We start from the raw sequence: 23,396 nt of genomic DNA, 5'->3' as shown, positions 1-23,396 counted from the left end.
GGTATGTTTCTAAATTAATATTCGCTGGTTCTATTACTGAATATCAACACCGATGTTTCTTTTGTGTGAAGATAAAATGGTGAATGTAAATAATATTTGCTTTATGTGCATTATAACTTGTAATTCTGATAAAATATATCAGATATGAAAATAAATTTGTGATATATCGAAATGAACATCTCAATTCTTGTTGATCTTTTAAATGGCCACTAGACCTATGAGCAACATGATAGGTCTGTTAGGGAAATCCCACATACATATAGATCGTAGTGCGTCCCTGATAGAGCAGTATCAGAATCACCAAATTCAGTAGACTTCTCGACATAATAACTGTAGATAGGTATGAGTACATGCACATACGCTCACCATTCGAAAAGGCTGGATTAGAAATAGAACTTTATTAAAACACCAAAAAGCAGGATTTCAAGAAACTGAAAAAAATTAATATCAATGACCACAAACTAAAAAAGTCTTCATTATTAATTGCTACAAATATTCTATAATCTCACATGGTAAGGATTACAGATTTCCATCAGACAGAGACATAACTATATATGTAAAAAGAAGGGTAATAAAGGGTATTGTAAAATTGGGTAAACAGAGTATACAATGTAATACTTGTAACATCTAATCACTGTAACAAATGTGATGGGGGTGGGCGTGAGTGTAATGATTCACTATGATTGGCTGAAAGCTTGTATAAAAGGACTGTGCTTGCAATAGTTAGACATAAGCCTGAGGAAACAGCGGGTATTATGCTGAGAAACGCGTCGCTATTCTCTTAAGGGGATTATTAAACCCTGGTTTTAAAACAACTGTTTTTAAATTGTTTTAATAAAACCTTTTTACTACCACAAGCACGAGTCTGAGTCTGTGAGGTTTGGAGTGATACCGGCCCTATTGTTTGGATCAGTGAGCTGAGGCACTGTGATATCCCAGCCTGTGCTACTCAGCACATTGGTGCTGCCTCACTTGTGAGTATTCTGACTTCTAATACGTTGTTGGCTGATTACCCATACTGTATCACATGAGGAGGCGCCCTCCGGTGTTTGTGTTTCTTACACAGAAAATCTTTTACGGTATTGACTGGAAAGGGCTACAAAGTGTATATTTGTATGTATATACATATATAACACATAAATACAGATGTGTGTGTATATATATATATATATATATATATATATACTGTATATATATATATATATATACACACACACACACACACATATTTAGAAATATATATACATTATAGCCCTTTTCATTCAAATACCTTGTCATATACCATATACCTTTTATCCCTTATAAAAATTTTTTTTTTTAATATTTATGTAAATAATGTATACATAAATTCATAGACGGTATATAACACTTTATTTAAATGTATTTATGTTGTGGTTGGTGCACAAATTATTTTTTTTACCCCTTACACTTCACGTTAGATCTAGTCACGCTAACTAGACAAGGGTAAATTCTGTTTGCACTTGAGCACACCCGTTTACTTTCGACTTCTAACACGTAAGTTAGCGTGGTCGCATTATCTTTAGTACGCCACTTGTAATCTGGCCCAAAGTCTACAGTTGGCATCAAATACTCAGATTGATTTAAATATACAAAATATATGATGGATAGATAGAGGTTCTACTTTTTTTCTTGTGTAATTACCTGCATCTTCAGTCTGCCACTGATATGCTCACCATGGCCTAGATTTGGAGTTCGGCGGTAAAAGGGCTGTTAACGCTCCGCAGGCTTTTTTCTGGCCGCACCATAAATTTAACTCTGGTATCGAGAGTTTAATCAAATGCTGCGTTATGCTCCAAAAAAGGAGCGTAGAGCATTTTTTCCGCAAATGCAACTCTCGATACCAGAGTTGCTTACGGACGCGGCCGGCCTCAAAAACGTGCTCGTGCACGATTCTCCCATAGGAAACAATGGGGCTGTTTGAGCTGGAAAAAAACCTAACACCTGCAAAAAAGCAGCGTTCAGCTCCTAACGCAGCCCCATTGTTTCCTATGGGGAAACACTTCCTACGTCTGCACCTAACACTCTAACATGTACCCCGAGTCTAAACACCCCTAACCTTACACTTATTAGCCCCTAATCTGCCGCCCCCGCTATCGCTGACCCCTGCATATTTTTTTTAACCCCTAATCTGCCGCTCCGTAAACCGCCGCCACCTACGTTATCCCTATGTACCCCTAATCTGCTGCCCTAACATCGCCGACCCCTATATTATATTTATTAACCCCTAATCTGCCCCCCTCAACGTCGCCGACACCTGCCTACACTTATTAACCCCTAATCTGCCGAGCGGACCTGAGCGCTACTATAATAAAGTTATGAACCCCTAACCCGCCTCACTAACCCTATCATAAATAGTATTAACCCCTAATCTGCCCTCCCTAACATCGCCGACACCTAACTTCAATTATTAACCCCTAATCTGCCGACCGGAGCTCACCGCTATTCTAATAAATGTATTAACCCCTAAAGCTAAGTCTAACCCTAACACTAACACCCCCCTAAGTTAAATATAATTTTTATCTAACGAAATAAATTAACTCTTATTAAATAAATGATTCCTATTTAAAGCTAAATACTTACCTGTAAAATACATCCTAATATAGCTACAATATAAATTATAATTATATTATAGCTATTTTAGGATTAATATTTATTTTACAGGCAACTTTGTAATTATTTTAACCAGGTACAATAGCTATTAAATAGTTAAGAACTATTTAATAGTTACCTAGTTAAAATAATAACAAATTTACCTGTAAAATAAATCCTAACCTAAGATATAATTAAACCTAACACTAGACTATCAATAAAATAATTAAATAAACTACCTACAATTACCTACAATTAACCTAACACTACACTATCAATAAATTAATTAAACACAATTCCTACAAATAAATACAATTAAATAAACTAGCTAAAGTACAAAAAATAAAAAAGAACTAAGTTACAGAAAATAAAAAAATATTTACAAACATAATAAAAACATTACAACAATTTTAAACTAATTACACCTACTCTAAGCCCCCTAATAAAATAACAAAGCCCCCCAAAATAAAAAATTCCCTACCCTATTCTAAATTAAAAAAGTTACAAGCTCTTTTACCTTACCAGCCCTGAACAGGGCCCTTTGCGGGGCATGCCCCAAGAATTTCAGCTCTTTTGCCTGTAAAAGAATAAATACAATACCCCCCCCCCAACATTACAACCCACCACCCACATACCCCTAATCTAACCCAAACCCCCCTTAAATAAACCTAACACTAAGCCCCTGAAGATCTTCCTACCTTGTCTTCACCATACCAGGTTCACCGATCCGTCCTGAAGAGCTCCTCCGATGTCCTGATCCAAGCCCAAGCGGGGGCTGAAGAGGTCCATGATCCAGTCAAAGTCTTCATCCAAGCGGGGCAGAAGAGGATCTTCCATCCGATTGAAGTCATCATCCAGGCGGCATCTTCTATGGTCTTCCATCCGGAGCGAAGCGGCAGGATCCTGAAGACCTCCAGCGCGGAACATCCATCCGGACCGACGACTGAACGACGAATGACTGTTCCTTTAAGGGACGTCATCCAAGATGGCGTCCCTCGAATTCCGATTGGCTGATAGGATTCTATCAGCCAATCGGAATTAAGGTAGGAATTTTCTGATTGGCTGATGGAATCAGCCAATCAGAATCTAGTTCAATCCGATTGGCCGATCCAATCAGCCAATCAGATTGAGCTCGCATTCTATTGGCTGATCGGAACAGCCAATAGAATGCGAGCTCAATCTGATTGGCTGATTGGATCAGCCAATCGGATTGAACTTGATTCTGATTGGCTGATTCCATCAGCCAATCAGAAAATTCCTACCTTAATTCCGATTGGCTGATAGAATCCTATCAGCCAATCGGAATTCGAGGGACGCCATCTTGGATGACGTCCCTTAAAGGAACAGTCATTCGTCGTTCAGTCGTCGGTCCGGATGGATGTTCCGCGCTGGAGGTCTTCAGGATCCTGCCGCTTCGCTCCGGATGGAAGACCATAGAAGATGCCGCCTGGATGATGACTTCAATCGGATGGAAGATCCTCTTCTGCCCCGCTTGGATGAAGACTTTGACCGGATCATGGACCTCTTCAGCCCCCGCTTGGGCTTGGATCAGGACATCGGAGGAGCTCTTCAGGACGGATCGGTGAACCTGGTATGGTGAAGACAAGGTAGGAAGATCTTCAGGGGCTTAGTGTTAGGTTTATTTAAGGGGGGTTTGGGTTAGATTAGGGGTATGTGGGTGGTGGGTTGTAATGTTGGGGGGGGGTATTGTATTTATTCTTTTACAGGCAAAAGAGCTGAAATTCTTGGGGCATGCCCCGCAAAGGGCCCTGTTCAGGGCTGGTAAGGTAAAAGAGCTTGTAACTTTTTTAATTTAGAATAGGGTAGGGAATTTTTTATTTTGGGGGGCTTTGTTATTTTATTAGGGGGCTTAGAGTAGGTGTAATTAGTTTAAAATTGTTGTAATATTTTTATTATGTTTGTAAATATTTTTTTATTTTCTGTAACTTAGTTCTTTTTTATTTTTTGTACTTTAGCTAGTTTATTTAATTGTATTTATTTGTAGGAATTGTGTTTAATTAATTTATTGATAGTGTAGTGTTAGGTTAATTGTAGGTAATTGTAGGTAGTTTAATTATTTTATTGATAGGGTAGTGTTAGGTTTAATTATATCTTAGGTTAGGATTTATTTTACAGGTAAATTTGTTATTATTTTAACTAGGTAACTATTAAATAGTTCTTAACTATTTAATAGCTATTGTACCTGGTTAAAATAATTACAAAGTTGCCTGTAAAATAAATATTAATCCTAAAATAGCTATAATATAATTATAATTTATATTGTAGCTATATTAGGATGTATTTTACAGGTAAGTATTTAGCTTTAAATAGGAATCATTTATTTAATAAGAGTTAATTTATTTCGTTAGATAAAAATTATATTTAACTTAGGGGGGTGTTAGTGTTAGGGTTAGACTTAGCTTTAGGGGTTAATACATTTATTAGAATAGCGGTGAGCTCCGGTCGGCAGATTAGGGGTTAATAATTGAAGTTAGGTGTCGGCGATGTTAGGGAGGGCAGATTAGGGGTTAATACTATTTATGATAGGGTTAGTGAGGCGGGTTAGGGGTTCATAACTTTATTATAGTAGCGCTCAGGTCCGCTCGGCAGATTAGGGGTTAATAAGTGTAGGCAGGTGTCGGCGACGTTGAGGGGGGCAGATTAGGGGTTAATAAATATAATATAGGGGTCGGCGATGTTAGGGGCAGCAGATTAGGGGTACATAGGGATAACGTAGGTGGCGGCGATTTGCGGTCGGAAGATTAGGGGTTAATTATTTTAAGTAGCTGGCGGCGACGTTGTGGGGGGCAGGTTAGGGGTTAATAAATGTAATACAGGGGTCGGCGGGGTTAGGGGCAGCAGATTAGGGGTACATAAGTATAACGTAGGTGGCGGTCGGCAGATTAGGGGTTAAAAATTTTAATTGAGTGGCGGCGATGTGGGGGGAGCTCGGTTTAGGGGTACATAGGTAGTTTATGGGTGTTAGTGTACTTTAGGGTACAGTAGTTAAGAGCTTTATAAACCGGCGTTAGCCAGAAAGCTCTTAACTCCTGCTATTTTCAGGCGGCTGGAATCTTGTCGTTAGAGCTCTAACGCTCACTTCAGAAACGACTCTAAATACCAGCGTTAGAAAGATCCCATTGAAAATATAGGCTACGCAAATGGCGTAGGGGGATCTGCGGTATGGAAAAGTCGCGGCTGAAAAGTGAGCATTAGACCCTTTAATCACTGACTCCAAATACCGGCGGTAGCCTAAAACCAGCGTTAGGAGCCTCTAACGCTGGTTTTGACGGCTACCGCCGAACTCCAAATCTAGGCCCATAAGTCTTATTTAATTACCTGTCTCCATCACGGGTTCTTCGGAACTGATCTCCAATCAAACAGGCCAGTAGTTTACCCACTCTACCATAAGAGATCAGTGGCTCAACAACGCTTCCCAACCAAATGTCAATATTCTTGGGTGTACCATAGAGTGATATTAATTTTTGAGCAAGTGGTTTGTTGGACAACACTGCAGCCAGTTCATTCACAGATTCTGGTTGAGAAAGTCTACAAAATTTCCTCCATGCGTTGTAACCTGAAATGTGGGATGAAATGGAACGTGTCATAAATAGAGATAAGTAACTTTACTCAAATAACAAGGCTAATGTTATAAAAAATATCAGTCCCTACCCTCTGACGCTATTTAAAATAAATAGAGGAAATGATGAGGAGCTAACAAAGTTAACTAAAGTCTATGTTGAAAGATGTTACCTGGTAATCCATGATCACGACTACGCTGCATATTCAGGGCTCCCAAATCAAGGCCAATACGTTTGAAGAGCTGAAAAAGACGATCCCTTAGCTCGTCTACCAAAATCTGATTCTGGCGGTTCAGTTTGGCATTGTTTGCCATAAGTCCACGAAGAAGAGGATCAACTCCACCTGTAAGAGAATGGATAGCAAAAAATGGGGCATGGTTAGGCAACATACAAAATGTCAATTCTAAAGTCTCATGCAAGGCAACTGTTTAAAAGTGTACAAATAAAGGAAGGAAGGAGCACTCCATTTTATAGCACTTAAGTCTTTACACATGGACCCTAACAATTTTCTGTAGTACTGAGGGATAACCTTCAGCAATAAACATAAATACAAGAAAAAACAATAGTAATTAGGTCAAGTACAGTAATGTTGTCAAGGAACAAATTAAATCTAGCTATGTGACAATATATTTATCTTTTCCCAATATAGTTTAAGTTCCCTGTTAGGTTTTATCTCTTCATTTTACTCGGTAATTTGCATTTTCAAAAGGTAAACTAAAAATCCAAAAACATAAAGATCGCTCGAGCATATTAGGTATGGCTGTTTCTTAGTTACTGTGATTAACATTCTTATGTAGTTATACTTGTTTACAAATATGTCTACAAGGTAGAAGTCAGTAAGATAACATATCATTGTAGCAATAAGGCAACATCAGCAAACCAAAGCACACTACCTTCTCTAACAACTCTCCAGGTGTTAAAAAACGTAAGGTGCAGGGGCACTGGAGGCAGCCTCGGTGATGTCCTGTAACGATCTTCCAGTCGGTAAATGAAGGGCTGAATCATCGTATGGCCCATACGAAATACCAGGCTGAATACATTTGATGCTCCTGGGTTGACTGTTTCATTATACCGGGTGTACCGGGGAACCACACGAGACATTTCACTGCCCAACAGTAGGGGCAACCAGTCCTTGTAATTTATTTTCTGTTTGAACAAGCAAATGTTTACACTTATTTCATTTTCACTTTTCTAAGACTGGCACACACAACTGACAGATAAATAAAAATACTATGTATGTTTAACATTCAAATGACTAGAAACTTTTTTCCCCCTGAGTGTTGAGACATGGAAGTCAATATAACTTTGAGACACAGCATGCAATTTAAAAAAATACTTTTCAATTTACTTTTTATATCAAATATACCACTTTATACATGTCACGGATATCAGACAGCTAAGGCTACCCCCCACCCCCCTACAACCTCACCCCTGTTGTTTCTCAGTGGTTTTGGGCTCCTCAGAGCAACCACCATCTCTGGAAGCTGTTTGTTTGCTTTGTGTTGGCTTGTTTTTGTGTTCAGAGAAAAGTTGGTGTATGACCAGGAAAACCCTCCTAGGCTGGCCGGGCTCCTGGAACTCCCGGTCGGCTGCCTTACAATGGACACCCGCCTAACCCCTCTCAGGCTGGCCAGGCTCCTGGAACTCCCGGTCGGCCACTGGACAGCAGAACACTCGCTAACTTTAACCCAGGTCCCTCCAGCAACCATGCACCCCAGAGCTCCGCTCTTTTGGGGATTAGTAGCCCCTGGGGAGTACAAGGGGTGGGGGAATTGCCGGAGGGGAGCTTTTTTTGGAACTGGGGGTTTTGGACACCCCTAACCCCATAACTTCAACGGACTGTAACTCCGGTCTCCAGTAACGAATCATGCTGATTTTTGGACTGTGGCATCTGGGGACCGAGAGCTTTAAAATGACACCCTGGAAGTGCTGCCGCTCCACCGGGATCACCCGAAACCGCCACCCCTATGTATTGGGATTATGTGAGACTGTGGCTCCTATGGAGGTGCCGGGCTGTCTAGAGGGGCGGGAATGGCGGGAAAATAGTGGTTTTGTCCAGGGTCTTATCAAGATGAGCTGACTGTATAAAAGGAGTGTGTGTTTTCAATAAAATCAGTTCCTGTTAAACCTGAATGCTAGGCTGTCTAGTTATTTGGGTTTGCTCCAGCTACAATCACTTTTCCTGGGCTACATAGTAGCCTGTTCCAGGCAGAGGAAGGACACTCTGACAGAGCTACCTAGTCTGGTAGCTGGAGTCTGCCACAGGGTGGGACCCTGAGTACTGGTGCTGTCGGGCATCAGGGGTGGCTACAGGCTGTGGTCACTTGCCAGCTACATAGCTGCAATCGGCAGGGAGGAAGCAGGACCAGTTTGGCGGAGCTACCCAGTCGGGGTAGCCGGGGGTATCTGTCACATTGGCTGGCAGCGGTGGGATCTGCTTCGTTTACAAGGTTCCTGCTGACAGAGGAGACGTACCACAGTAGCCGGTAAATATGGAGGCAGAGTTCCTAGGGAGAGTACAAAAGATGCTGACTGGAACAAAGGATCCTTGTTCGGAACAGGATGTTCTGACATGGAGGAACCTTGCCCTCTGAGACCTTTGGTGGGAGGCTCTGCAACAGGAGCAGGAAAATGGAAAGGTCCTCCCCACGAATGACACGAGATTCCGGGTACGGTGGACCGTGAGGCTGCCTTTCCTGGGAGAACAGCCAAAGAAGGAATGGCTAGCTGTTCTACATAGACTGATAAAGCAAGAGATGTGGGTGGAGGATGGCTATCGAGCCCTCCAATGGCTCGCTATGCAAGTGCAGCCATGGCTGGAGGAAGGATCCCCCACAGAGGGCTTTGGCTTCGGCGGCCCTGGATTGTTGTTTACAAAAAGGACAGAGGACCCACAGTTTGGGAGCGAGACAGACCAGGGTCTAGAGGATATCTCTTGGCTCCAAGAGGAACTGCTGGATCTCTTGGAGGAGACCTGGCTGCTGGACGATCTGGATTTTATAATTGACCAGGAAGAGGCACTGGTCAAGGAATACAAGAGGCTGCTGGATCTCGCTAAGCAGCATGCCAGGGGCATACAGATCTGGGGAGCAGCCCTCTGGGATTCATGGAGCTTGACTGTGGAGGAGTGGCAGCAAAGAGAAAGGGAACCAGGGCTCCTGGATCCTGATCAGCAGTCTGGCTCTGAGATTATAGACTTGGACAAGGGAGAGATGGATGTTGATAACTCTCCCCAGCAGCAGAATCCCTTCCTGGGAGAGGAGACAGTCGGTCTCTCTCCCCAGCGGCAGAGCCATCCCCTGGGAGCGGAGGTAGTCGTCCTCCCTCCCCGTAAACAGAACCCCTTCCTGGGAGAGGAGACAGTCGGTTTCTCTCCCCAGCAGCAGAGCCAGGAGCTGGGAGAGGAGACAGTCGATCTCTCTCCCCAGTGGCAGAGCCATCCCCTGGGAGCGGAGGTAGTCATCCTCCCTCCCCATAAACAGAACCCCTTCCTGGGAGAGGAGACAGTCGGTCTCTCTCCCCAGCGGCAGAGCCAGGAGCCGGGAGAGGAGACAGTCGGTCTCTCTCCCCAGCGGCAGAGCCATCCCCTGGGAGCGGAGGTAGTCGTCCTCCCTCCCCGTAAGCCAAACCCCTTCCTGGGAGAGGAGACAGTCGGTCTCTCTCCCCAGCAGCAGAGCCAGGAGCCGGGAGAGGAGACAGACGGTCTCTCTCCCCAGCGGCAGAGCCATCCCCTGGGAGCGGAGGTAGTCGTCCCCCCTCCCCTTACAGAGAAGCCCTTGCAGGGAGAGACGGGTATCGATATCTCTCCCCAGCGGCCAAACCCCTTCCTGGGAGAGGAGACAGTCGGTCTCCCTCCCCAGCGGCAGAGCCAGGAGCCGGGAGAGGAGACAGTCGGTTTCTCTCCCCAGCTTCAGAGCCAGGAGCCGGGAGAGGAGACAGTCAGTCTCTCTCCCCAGCGGCAGAGCCATCCCCTGGGAGCAGAGGTAGTCGTCCTCCCTCCCCTTACAGAGAGACAAGTATCGATATCTCTCCCCAGTGGCCGAATTCCTTTCTGGGAGAGGAGACAGTCGGTCTCTCTCCCCAGCGGCAGCACAGTTTCCCATGGAGCAGAGGTAGCAGACCTCCCTCCCCAGCAGTAGATCTCCTTCTCAGGAGAGGAGACAGACGGTCTCTCCCCTCAGTAGCTTGGCAGGGTCTATAACCTTTTCTTGTCCTGGAGTATATCTCACAGGGGGCAGGCCAGGGGGGTACCCGCTCATGCAGTTGGTGCCACAAGTTTGGGCACCTGAGTTTTGCCTGCCCCACCAAGGAGCCACTTCCACCAACAGTCTGGGGTGGGTATACAGCCGGGAAACCGGTACTGGCTTTGTTTGTGGGTGGGTCAGCCGGTACTCAACAGAGTGTCACAGAGGGAAACAGTTTGGCCATGGAACTTAAGGACACTGGAACTTGTGGAACAGCAATTGTTTGGGAGCCGGCCTTAGCAAACTTGTTTGGGACTTTGCATTTTGTGATTATCCCTGCGCCCAGGGCGCAGGGTATAAACGCCAACAGAATCCCCCCAGGATGCCCCAAGCTCAGGAGAGATGGGATAACCTCTCTCAGCAACCGAGAAGTGGAGGGCCACTGTCGGACAGCCCCAGGCCGACCCATTAAGGGTCTAGCCGAGTCTGCCGAACTGGAGGGGGGAGATGTCACGGATATCAGACGGCTAAGGCTACCCCCCACCCCCCTACAACCTCACCCCTGTTGTTTCTCAGTGGTTTTGGGCTCCTCAGAGCAACCACCATCTCTGGAAGCTGTTTGTTTGCTTTGTGTTGGCTTGTTTTTGTGTTCAGAGAAAAGTTGGTGTATGACCAGGAAAACCCTCCTAGGCTGGCCGGGCTCCTGGAACTCCCGGTTGGCTGCCTTACAACGGACACCCGCCTAACCCCTCTCAGGCTGGCCAGGCTCCTGGAACTCCCGGTCGGCCACTGGACAGCAGAACACTCACTAACTTTAACCCAGGTCGCTCCAGCAACCATGTGCCCCAGAGCTCCGCTCTTTTGGGGATTAGTAGCCCCTGGGGAGTACAAGGGGTGGGGGAATTGCCGGAGGGCAGCTCCTTTTGGAACTGGGGGTTTTGGACACCCCTAACCCCATAACTTCAACGGACTGTAACTCCGGTCTCCAGTAATGAATCATGCTGATTTTTGGACTGTGGCATCTGGGGACCGAGAGCTTTAAAATGACGCCGCTCCACCGGGATCACCCGAAACCGCCACCCCTATGTATTGGGATTATGTGAGACTGTGGCTCCTATGGAGGTGCCGGGCTGTCTAGAGGGGCGGGAAAATAGTGGGATTGTCCAGGGTCTTATCAAGATGAGCTGACTGTATAAAAGGAGTGTGTGTTTTCAAAAAAATCAGTTCCTGTTAAACCTGAATGCTAGGCTGTCTAGTTATTTGTGTTTGCTCCAGCTACAATAACTTTTCCTGGGCTACATAGTAGCCTGTTCCAGGCAGAGGAAGGACACTCTGACAGAGCTACCTAGTCTGGTAGCTGGAGTCTGCCACAGGGTGGGACCCTGAGTACTGGTGCTGTCGGGCATCAGGGGTGGCTACAGGCTGTGGTCACTTGCCAGCTACATAGCTGCAATCGGCAGGGAGGAAGCAGGACCAGTTTGGCGGAGCTACCCAGTCGGGGTAGCCGGGGGTATCCGTCACAATACCCTTTATTGAAATTAGCTACTTTCAATAATAGCATACCAAGATAGGATCAGGAGTGTGCACATTGTTCCAAACATTGTTTCAAACATTGCTGTTGCAGAAATGTGCACAGTGCTAAAGCTAGCTCAGTATGTTCTCATGGAAAAGAGTAGAAGTTAAATGTTATAATTAAAATACAGTGGAAAGAAGTTTGTTTTTTAATTGTATGCTCTTTATGAATCATGAAAATATAATTTTGACTTTCATTAAAGGGACACTGTAGCCAACTGTGTGGTTTCATCTAAAAGAGGACATTTCAAAATGTATTTCCAGATCCAAGTGTGTTGCACTTTCACAAGCAGAAATCCGGCTCCAACAAATGCACATGTCTAGTATATACTATATATATATATATATATATATATATATATATATATATATATATATATATATATATATATATATATGTATATATATACTGTATATAGGTAAATACCATGTTTTAAATATGGAACTTATCACAAAAAAAATAAATAAAATTGATTTCAACAACAAAGTAGGAATGATATGTTGCGCATACAATATATAATGTATAATTCTGTATCTCGGGTATAATTAGAGACCTGCAAACCAATCATTTATTGTATATTTCATGTGCTACTGAACTTTAATCTTTGTGCTTAGTCTCACCTGAGTGATGGCTCCAATAATTTTTCTGGTCTCTTGGAACAATACTTCACCAGACCACCGAGGGTTTAACCTGCGCAGCTCGGTAGCAATGCGGTTGTGTTCACGCACAAAAATAGTGTGAAATGCAGTCAGACCAGGCTGCTCACTGACACGTCCATCTCCTGCAGGAAACAGAAAACAATTCTTATATAAATGCAAAACCTACCAATAATATCACTAGCGCATTACCAGAAGTACATAAAATGTTCCTTTAACTAAACCTGGAAGTTATGATTCAGATAAAGCATAAAATTTGAAGAAAAAGAATTCAAATTTAATTCTGTAAAATGTACCTCTTTCTCTTGATATGATTGCTGAAACTTAGCTCTGTCAATCATAAAAGATAACTTTTGTGTTCCAGATAGAGCATATAATTTTCAGATTTTCTTCTATGATCAAATTGGCTTCATTCTTTTGGAATCCTTTGTTGAAGGAGAACAATGCTCTACTGGGGCATAGCTGAATACATTTGGTGAGACAGTGACAAGCAGCTAGCTCACAGTGTTGAACTGCTTCTGAGCCTACCTATGCAGGCTTTTCAACAATGGATACCAATAGAGAAAAACTAATTAGATAATAGAGGTCAATTGGAAATTGTTAAAAATTGCATGTTCTTTCTGAATCATGAAAGTTAAATGTTGACTTTACTGTCCCTTTAATTCCATCTCTTCCCTGGAAATCTCTGTACACATAATGAACCCATACTAAGATTCAAGAAGCTCACTGAATAGAAGATTCAGGAGTGTGCACGTGTCTTGAGAATGCTAGGGCAGTGGTGTGCACAATAATGTTTGGAACAATATTATACATGCACAAGATACACACACATTATGGAGTACACCAACACCTTGAATCTGCAGTACAGTTCCACACCATATCAAAGGATTACAAAAATAAAAAGCAAGTACAATATATTGGGCTATCAAGATCTAAATGTAGCGCTACCTGTGAAGTCTTTGTCAGGCGTGGTGTCATTGAAAAGCTTAGGTTTCTTGCAGTTTTAGTACCAACCTAGCAGCTGTTGCATATATAAAACAATTTATGTATCAAGGCCTTGTTTACGGGATGCGTATGTTCCTGATCCTTTTAGTAGATGCCTGTGTATAGGGAGTAATTTGTTGTAGCTCTTTGAAGTGTGAATTGTTCCCAGTGAGGTCAAAGATAAGTTTATTAAATGATTAAATGATTTCTGTATGTAATTTTGTATGCAGTGGGAATCTCATTTTATTAAAGGGAAATGAAACAATTACAATACTTTAGTGTAGTCTTGTAACATTTCAGAATACATGGTCACCTTGTGTGCTGCAATTATTTTTCAATAGAACGGACGGCTTCCCCACCATTCGCCTAATTTGGTCCTATTACCGGAGCAGACAAGGCTATATAAACATACATTGTTTTTAGTATCAGATCTTATCACCTCTACCGAGGCCAATAAGGGAGAGATAAATTAACTTCCATAGTGATTATGTAGATTGTAGCAGGGATAAGCTTGTGAAGTCTGGACTATGAACTTAGCATGGTAATTTATGTTTAATGACAAATTACAGGACATTGATACAATTCATAATTAAATATTTTATGTTTATTTTTTTATAGTGTTTCATGTCCTTGGGATAGTGTGTATTTGCTCCTAAAGATCCAACATTGCACTGCTTTTGGTACTCACCAGCCAAGAAGCAAGGTAGCCCAGATGTTTTGTTTGTCAATTCACAGAAGTCCTCAGAGGCTGTGCTAAATGGCAAGTAGGCCAGTCCATTGTCTGTGAACCTGGTATTGGTGGCCATCAGGCCTAGCTGGTTGCTGTTATTGCGGAGCATTCTGGCTAATTCGTTACTGCTACCATACACCTGGCTGGCATCAATGTACGAAGTCAGGATATTCATCTGCTCACGTACAGGAGTTTTAGGGACACAGACTGGAGAGGAGCGGAAGAATGGGATACAGTCCCTCTGATTTTTTATCCGAGGATCATTTGGTGGAATCTGTCCAAGGAACCAGAAAACAATAAATATGAGGAACTGTAGTTCATTTTATCTTCCACATCTAAACAATCAATAACGTAAGGTTTAACTTGCGGTCAGTGGAAAAAGCCTTACATTGACTGATCCATTTCTATAACTTTTCACAGGTATCATATGCAACCCACAGCACAATAGGTATAAGCTAATGTTTAGCATAACTCAATTTTGATTCCAATGATCCAAGATTTAGAAAAAACACTGATAGTGAAATAATTAATCAATGTTTATTGAGGAGCTACTTTTTGCTTAAAGTATATTTATATCTTAAAATACCATACTTAATTCTGAAGGAACAGATGTGAAGTGTGACTCCATACATCAATTAAGAATATTAAGAAAATATTATACTAGGCACACTCTGGGCCAGATTTCAAGTGGTGTGCTAATTGTAGCACAGGTCGCGATAAGCATTATTGCTGGACATTAGTGCACAACTTGATATTACAAGTCCATGGTAAATCCCATGTACCAGAGAAGGGTTAGCGCAGCCAGCATCTCTTTAGCGAAACCTATACTTTCAATGGAGATCGTGACCATGCTAAGTAGCGATGGTATTACAAGTTGAAAGTTATAGTTTGCGATCGAGCAAAAGCCAAAACTGTGCTAGAATATTTAGTGCGACTTGAGACCTGAAGTAAAGTGTAAAACTTAAATTAAAATTCATAAAATACATCAAAAACATATTTAAATAAACTATTACATGTATATATACTGTTTTTAATAAAAACATATCATTTTCATATTGATAAAAGGGATATGGTATATGGCAAGGTGTTTGATTGGGAAGCGCTCCAATGTGTGTGTATGTGTGTATATATATATATATATGTGTGTGTGTATGTGTGTGTTTGTGTATATATGTGTTTTTATATATTTATAGGTGTAAATATGTGCACACATACATACATACATACATATATAGACATATATTTAAACTTTTGAGCCCTTCCCAGTCAAATACCTTGAAGCACACAATATCATTATTTAAATATTTAAATATTTTTATTGATTTTATATTTAAATATGGTAGAATAAATCTCTGACATCTTATACATACTGTATATTCACAATGCACAAGGAATAATACACATTGTTATTGAAGCAGAAATACAAGCTCTAGCATTTAAGCATAGTAATTTTAAAGGACCTATAGTTATGTATATCCCTTATATGATATACCAAACACTGTAACCTATAATTTAGTAAGGGAATTGGAGGGTAGGAATCAGGACTCTTTGGGCCCTGAATATATGAGACATGTTAGCAAAGCAGCACTATTTAAACAAAATTGAACTCTGGTTGGGGACATTAAAACTTGGGAAGTAGGAAAGCCATATGAATATACTTTATATAGTGTGACTAGCCCACCTACAGTCTTATCTAAGGGGAGACCAGAGGTATGAACAAAACAGTGATTTTATATAGTAAGCTCAAGTATAGTTAAAACAAGTGTAATAAAGCCACTGACTAAAGGAAAGAAGTGTATAAACAGCTTAATGAGCCTATTAAAACTGAAATATTGGAATACTGTATCCTTATATACCAAGTTAATATAATTAGAAAGAGGAGACTGGGGAGATTAAAGAGCAAAACATACTGTATATTTATTATTCAGGCACCCTCTCTTTCCCCTGTACCCCGGCCACTGGCAGCAGATCCAGATTTGGGATGGTTTAGCAATAAAGTTTTAATGGTGAATAACTCAATTCCCTTGTGTCTCTCTATATTTGCTGCAGGATAGATTTACCGGAAAAGGGAAGAGAAGAAATAAATCAATAAAGGGACAAAAGAAACCATACTTAACTCCCTGTCACTAAACCTCCCGCAGATCAAATGTCATAAAGAACCATAAATAATAAAGCTCCGTATAGGTCTTATGAAATTGGCTCAATATCATGTACCTTAGCTCATATACACCATCATTACAAGTTGTGCGCTAAACCCTGTGCGTAAATAACGCTAAAAATGTAGCGCTACCGCACCTTCCATAGCGCTGCCATTACAAGTTACAGAAAAACCTTGTGCTGTGCGTTATGTTACGTTAATCTCCATACCGTGCAAAAGCCAAGGCCTGACTTGACGTGCTCGTGCACGTTTTCCCCCATAGACATCAATGGAGAGAAAGTGTTAGAAAAAAACTACACCTGCGATTGCAGAATGGCGATCACTATAACGCAATTCCCATTGATGTCTATGGGGACGAGAAGGTTAAGTAAAAACCTAACACCCTAACATAAAACCCTAATCTAAAAACCCCTAATCCGCCGCCCCCCGACATCGCCAAACGAAATAAAGTTCTTAACCCATAAACCGCCACCCCCACATGGCTAACACTTAAATAAACCTATTAACCCCTAAACCGCCGGCCCCCCACATCGCAACTACTATAATAAAGCTATTAACCCCCTAAAACGCCGGCCCCTAAACCGCCGGGCCCCCACATCGCAACTACTATAATAAAGCTATTAACCCCTAAACTGCCAGTCCCCTACATCGCAACTACTAAACTAAACCTATTAACCCCTAAACCGCTGCCCCCCCACATCGCAACTACTATAATAAAGCTACTAACCCCTAAACCGCCAGTCCCCCACATCGCAACTACTTAACTAAACATATTAACCCCTAAACCGCCAGCCCTCCACATCGCAACACACTAAATTCAACTATTAACCCCTAAACCTAACCCCCCCAACTTTAAATTAAAGTTACAATATAACTATCTTAAAATAAATAAACTTACCTGTGAAATTAAAAAAACCTAGCTTAAACTATAAATAAACCTAACATAACTATTTGAAAACAATAAAATAAACGAAAAATAAAAAAACTATGGTACAAAATTTAAAAATCCTAACACTAAAATGACAAAAATTAAAAAAAATCTAAGATTACAAAAAATAATAAACGAAATTATCCAAAATAATAAAAATTAAACCTAATCTAATACCCCTATAAAAAAGCCACCCCAAAATAAAAACACCCCTAATCTAACAATAAACGACCAAATAGCCCTTAAAGGGGCCTTTTGTAGGGCATTGCCCTGAAGCAATCTCTTTTACCTAATAAAATTACAAAGTACACACTAACAGTAAAATCCCTAGCAAACCAACTCACCAAAATAAAAAAAACCTAACTTTAAAAAAACCTTAGATACCCATTGTCCCTAAAGGGGCATTTTTATGGGCATTGCCCTTAAAAGGGCAATTAGCTCTTTAGTGCCCATTAAAAAAAAAAAAAATCCCTAATAAAATAAAAAAAAAACTAAGTCTAACCCAGAAATAGGTACTCACAGTTCCTGAAGTCCGGAGGTGAAGGTCTTCATCCAGGCGGCTCCATCTCCATCCAACGTGGGACCATCTTCTATCTTATTCCTGGAGGTACGGAGTGGTCTTCCCCGATGCGCGGATCCGGATCGGCGGTCCTCAGCGGTGTGGAGGCTCCTCTTCATGCGATCTCCGTCACACACTGAAGATTGAATACAAGGTACCCCTTTATATTTGGGGTACCTTGCATTCCTATTGGCTGACATTTTCAAATCAGCCAATAGGAGAGCTGCTTAAATCCTATTGGCTGATTTGAACAGCCAATAGGATTTAAGCAGTCCATCATCCTTTTAGCTGATTTGAATATTTCAGCCAATAGGAATGCAAGGTACCCCAAATATAAAAGGGGGACCTTGTATTCAATCTTCAGTATGCGGCAGAGATCGCATGAAGAGGAGGCTTCGCGCTGGATGTCATTGTTGCCACCGATCCTGCTCAGCTCCGCGCCAGTGGGATGAAAATAGAAGATGCCTGGATGAAAACTTGTCGTCGCCTGGATGAAGATGGATGTCCGGCCTTCTGGAAATGTGAGTACATTTTTTTGGGTTAGTGTAAATATTAGTAAAATTAGCAAAAATTTTGTGGTGGCTTTTTTTTTTTTATTAGGGTTAATTTTTTATTTTTTAATGGACACTAAAGAACTGATTGCCCTTTTAAGGGCAATGCCCATACAAATGCCCCTTTAGGGGCAATGGGTAGCTTAGGGTTTTTTTAGACTTAGTTTTTTAGGGGGGTTGGTTAGGTGGGGGTTTTACTATTAGGGGTACTTCATAGTTTTTTTTAGGTAAAAGAGCTGATGGCTTCAGGGCAATGCCCTACAAAAGGCCCTTTTAAGGGCTAATAGTAGTTCATTGTTAGATTAGGGGGTGTTTTTATTTTGAGGTGGCTTTTTTGTTTTTATAGGGATATTAGAATAGGTTTAATTTTTATTATTTTGGATAATTTCGTTTATTATTTTTTGTAATCTTAGATTTGTTTTATTTGTCATAATTTTAGTGTTTGTTTGGTATTTTTTAATGTTAATTTGTTTTTAATTTTTTTGTATTGTTACCGGTAGGATTTTTTAATTTTGAAATTTAGGATTTTGATTTTGATTTTATTTTAGTTTTTTAAAATAGTAATGTTAGGTTAATGTATAGTTTAAGCTTAGGTTTTTTTTAATTTCACTGTTAAGTTTTTATTTATTTTAAGGTAGTTATATTGTAACTTTAATTTAAAGTTAGGGGGTGTTAGGTTTAGTAGTTAATAGTATAATTTGCATAAATAAAAAGAGAGAAGCGCTCAACCTGGAAACGAACAATAGCATAATAGCTTGTTCTATGGCTAGTTACCACCCAAGAAGCAGCCTCTTTTTGCTCAACATGTGCCTTTCACAGAGAAAAACTTTCCTGAAGCATATCAGTCTGATCCTGACTTCACAGTGCAGTCCAGCCCCGAAATACCAGGCAATTCTTCCCTGAACGAGAGAAACAGCAAAACCCCAGACGTACGTTTCGGCCTATTGTGGGCCTCGTCAGTGAGGTGCAGCCATATCCCTCTAGGCACACTGAGCAACGGGTCCACGTCTGGATTCCCGCATCACACTTAGGGAGACTTCCCAAAATGTCATAATTTGCATAAATAAAAAGAGAGAAGCGCTCAACCTGGAAACGAACAATAGCATAATAGCTTGTTCTATGGCTAGTTACCACCCAAGAAGCAGCCTCTTTTTGCTCAACATGTGCCTTTCACAGAGAAAAACTTTCCTGAAGCATATCAGTCTGATCCTGACTTCACAGTGCAGTCCAGCCCCGAAATACCAGGCAATTCTTCCCTGAACGAGAGAAACAGCAAAACCCCAGACGTACGTTTCGGCCTATTGTGGGCCTCGTCAGTGAGGTGCAGCCATATCCCTCTAGGCACACTGAGCAACGGGTCCACGTCTGGATTCCCGCATCACACTTAGGGAGACTTCCCAAAATGTCATAATTTGCATAAATAAAAAGAGAGAAGCGCTCAACCTGGAAACGAACAATAGCATAATAGCTTGTTCTATGGCTAGTTACCACCCAAGAAGCAGCCTCTTTTTGCTCAACATGTGCCTTTCACAGAGAAAAACTTTCCTGAAGCATATCAGTCTGATCCTGACTTCACAGTGCAGTCCAGCCCCGAAATACCAGGCAATTCTTCCCTGAACGAGAGAAACAGCAAAACCCCAGACGTACGTTTCGGCCTATTGTGGGCCTCGTCAGTGAGGTGCAGCCATATCCCTCTAGGCACACTGAGCAACGGGTCCACGTCTGGATTCCCGCATCACACTTAGGGAGACTTCCCAAAATGTCATAATTTGCATAAATAAAAAGAGAGAAGCGCTCAACCTGGAAACGAACAATAGCATAATAGCTTGTTCTATGGCTAGTTACCACCCAAGAAGCAGCCTCTTTTTGCTCAACATGTGCCTTTCACAGAGAAAAACTTTCCTGAAGCATATCAGTCTGATCCTGACTTCACAGTGCAGTCCAGCCCCGAAATACCAGGCAATTCTTCCCTGAACGAGAGAAACAGCAAAACCCCAGACGTACGTTTCGGCCTATTGTGGGCCTCGTCAGTGAGGTGCAGCCATATCCCTCTAGGCACACTGAGCAACGGGTCCACGTCTGGATTCCCGCATCACACTTAGGGAGACTTCCCAAAATGTCATAATTGGCATTATGATGGGGGAAACCAGACGTGGACTCCTTGCCCAGTGTGCTTAGAGGAATGTGGCTGCACCTCACTGACGAGGCCCATAGGAGGCCGAAACGATCGTCTGGGGTTGTCATGTTCCTTGTTCAGAGGAGAATTGCCTGGTATTTCGGGGCTGGACTGACCTTACTTGGCGGGATCAGACTGATATACTTCAGGAAAGTTTTCTTCTGTGAAAAGCACACTGGTCTAAAAGAGGCTGCTTCCGGGTGGTAAATCGCCATAGAACAAGCCACTGAGCTGTTGTTCGTTCCTGGTAGAGCGCTTCTCTCTTTGTATGCAAATTATTATGACCCTGGGGAAGTCTCCCTATGGGTGATGGGGGAAACCAGACGTGGACTCCTTGCCCAGTGTGCTTAGAGGAATGTGGCTGCACCTCACTGACGAGGCCCATAGGAGGCCGAAACGATCGTCTGGGGTTGTCATGTTCCTTGTTCAGAGGAGAATTGCCTGGTATTTCGGGGCTGGACTGACCTTACTTGGCGGGATCAGACTGATATACTTCAGGAAAGTTTTCTTCTGTGAAAAGCACACTGGTCTAAAAGAGGCTGCTTCCGGGTGGTAAATCGCCATAGAACAAGCCACTGAGCTGTTGTTCGTTCCTGGTAGAGCGCTTCTCTCTTTGTATGCAAATTATTATGACCCTGGGGAAGTCTCCCTATGGGTGATGGGGGAAACCAGACGTGGACTCCTTGCCCAGTGTGCTTAGAGGAATGTGGCTGCACCTCACTGACGAGGCCCATAGGAGGCCGAAACGATCGTCTGGGGTTGTCATGTTCCTTGTTCAGAGGAGAATTGCCTGGTATTTCGGGGCTGGACTGACCTTACTTGGCGGGATCAGACTGATATACTTCAGGAAAGTTTTCTTCTGTGAAAAGCACACTGGTCTAAAAGAGGCTGCTTCCGGGTGGTAAATCGCCATAGAACAAGCCACTGAGCTGTTGTTCGTTCCTGGTAGAGCGCTTCTCTCTTTGTATGCAAATTATTATGACCCTGGGGAAGTCTCCCTATGGGTGATGGGGGAAACCAGACGTGGACTCCTTGCCCAGTGTGCTTAGAGGAATGTGGCTGCACCTCACTGACGAGGCCCATAGGAGGCCGAAACGATCGTCTGGGGTTGTCATGTTCCTTGTTCAGAGGAGAATTGCCTGGTATTTCGGGGCTGGACTGACCTTACTTGGCGGGATCAGACTGATATACTTCAGGAAAGTTTTCTTCTGTGAAAAGCACACTGGTCTAAAAGAGGCTGCTTCCGGGTGGTAAATCGCCATAGAACAAGCCACTGAGCTGTTGTTCGTTCCTGGTAGAGCGCTTCTCTCTTTGTATGCAAATTATTATGACCCTGGGGAAGTCTCCCTATGGGTGATGGGGGAAACCAGACGTGGACTCCTTGCCCAGTGTGCTTAGAGGAATGTGGCTGCACCTCACTGACGAGGCCCATAGGAGGCCGAAACGATCGTCTGGGGTTGTCATGTTCCTTGTTCAGAGGAGAATTGCCTGGTATTTCGGGGCTGGACTGACCTTACTTGGCGGGATCAGACTGATATACTTCAGGAAAGTTTTCTTCTGTGAAAAGCACACTGGTCTAAAAGAGGCTGCTTCCGGGTGGTAAATCGCCATAGAACAAGCCACTGAGCTGTTGTTCGTTCCTGGTAGAGCGCTTCTCTCTTTGTATGCAAATTATTATGACCCTGGGGAAGTCTCCCTATGGGTGATGGGGGAAACCAGACGTGGACTCCTTGCCCAGTGTGCTTAGAGGAATGTGGCTGCACCTCACTGACGAGGCCCATAGGAGGCCGAAACGATCGTCTGGGGTTGTCATGTTCCTTGTTCAGAGGAGAATTGCCTGGTATTTCGGGGCTGGACTGACCTTACTTGGCGGGATCAGACTGATATACTTCAGGAAAGTTTTCTTCTGTGAAAAGCACACTGGTCTAAAAGAGGCTGCTTCCGGGTGGTAAATCGCCATAGAACAAGCCACTGAGCTGTTGTTCGTTCCTGGTAGAGCGCTTCTCTCTTTGTATGCAAATTATTATGACCCTGGGGAAGTCTCCCTATGGGTGATGGGGGAAACCAGACGTGGACTCCTTGCCCAGTGTGCTTAGAGGAATGTGGCTGCACCTCACTGACGAGGCCCATAGGAGGCCGAAACGATCGTCTGGGGTTGTCATGTTCCTTGTTCAGAGGAGAATTGCCTGGTATTTCGGGGCTGGACTGACCTTACTTGGCGGGATCAGACTGATATACTTCAGGAAAGTTTTCTTCTGTGAAAAGCACACTGGTCTAAAAGAGGCTGCTTCCGGGTGGTAAATCGCCATAGAACAAGCCACTGAGCTGTTGTTCGTTCCTGGTAGAGCGCTTCTCTCTTTGTATGCAAATTATTATGACCCTGGGGAAGTCTCCCTATGGGTGATGGGGGAAACCAGACGTGGACTCCTTGCCCAGTGTGCTTAGAGGAATGTGGCTGCACCTCACTGACGAGGCCCATAGGAGGCCGAAACGATCGTCTGGGGTTGTCATGTTCCTTGTTCAGAGGAGAATTGCCTGGTATTTCGGGGCTGGACTGACCTTACTTGGCGGGATCAGACTGATATACTTCAGGAAAGTTTTCTTCTGTGAAAAGCACACTGGTCTAAAAGAGGCTGCTTCCGGGTGGTAAATCGCCATAGAACAAGCCACTGAGCTGTTGTTCGTTCCTGGTAGAGCGCTTCTCTC

General features: G+C 42.9%; 1 protein-coding gene across 1 annotated transcript in view; it reads right to left on the bottom strand.

The window, feature by feature from the left end:
* LOC128653204 (myeloperoxidase) overlaps positions 1-23,396 on the bottom strand; it is a 70,656-nt gene that overhangs the window by 15,996 nt on the left and 31,264 nt on the right. The window contains exons 8-12 of the mRNA XM_053706353.1: positions 14,277-14,592; positions 12,569-12,729; positions 7,085-7,337; positions 6,364-6,534; positions 5,950-6,187 (exon numbers count right to left, since the gene is read on the bottom strand). Of these exons, the coding sequence (XP_053562328.1) occupies positions 5,950-6,187; positions 6,364-6,534; positions 7,085-7,337; positions 12,569-12,729; positions 14,277-14,592 (1,139 nt within the window). The remainder of the gene's footprint in view (positions 1-5,949; positions 6,188-6,363; positions 6,535-7,084; positions 7,338-12,568; positions 12,730-14,276; positions 14,593-23,396) is intronic.

Source organism: Bombina bombina, chromosome 3 (genome assembly GCF_027579735.1).
Source record: "Bombina bombina isolate aBomBom1 chromosome 3, aBomBom1.pri, whole genome shotgun sequence".
Classification (NCBI taxonomy): Eukaryota; Metazoa; Chordata; class Amphibia; order Anura; family Bombinatoridae; genus Bombina; species Bombina bombina.
The sequence above is the reverse complement of the archived record's forward strand: the minus strand, read 5'-3'. Positions and strand labels throughout refer to the sequence as shown.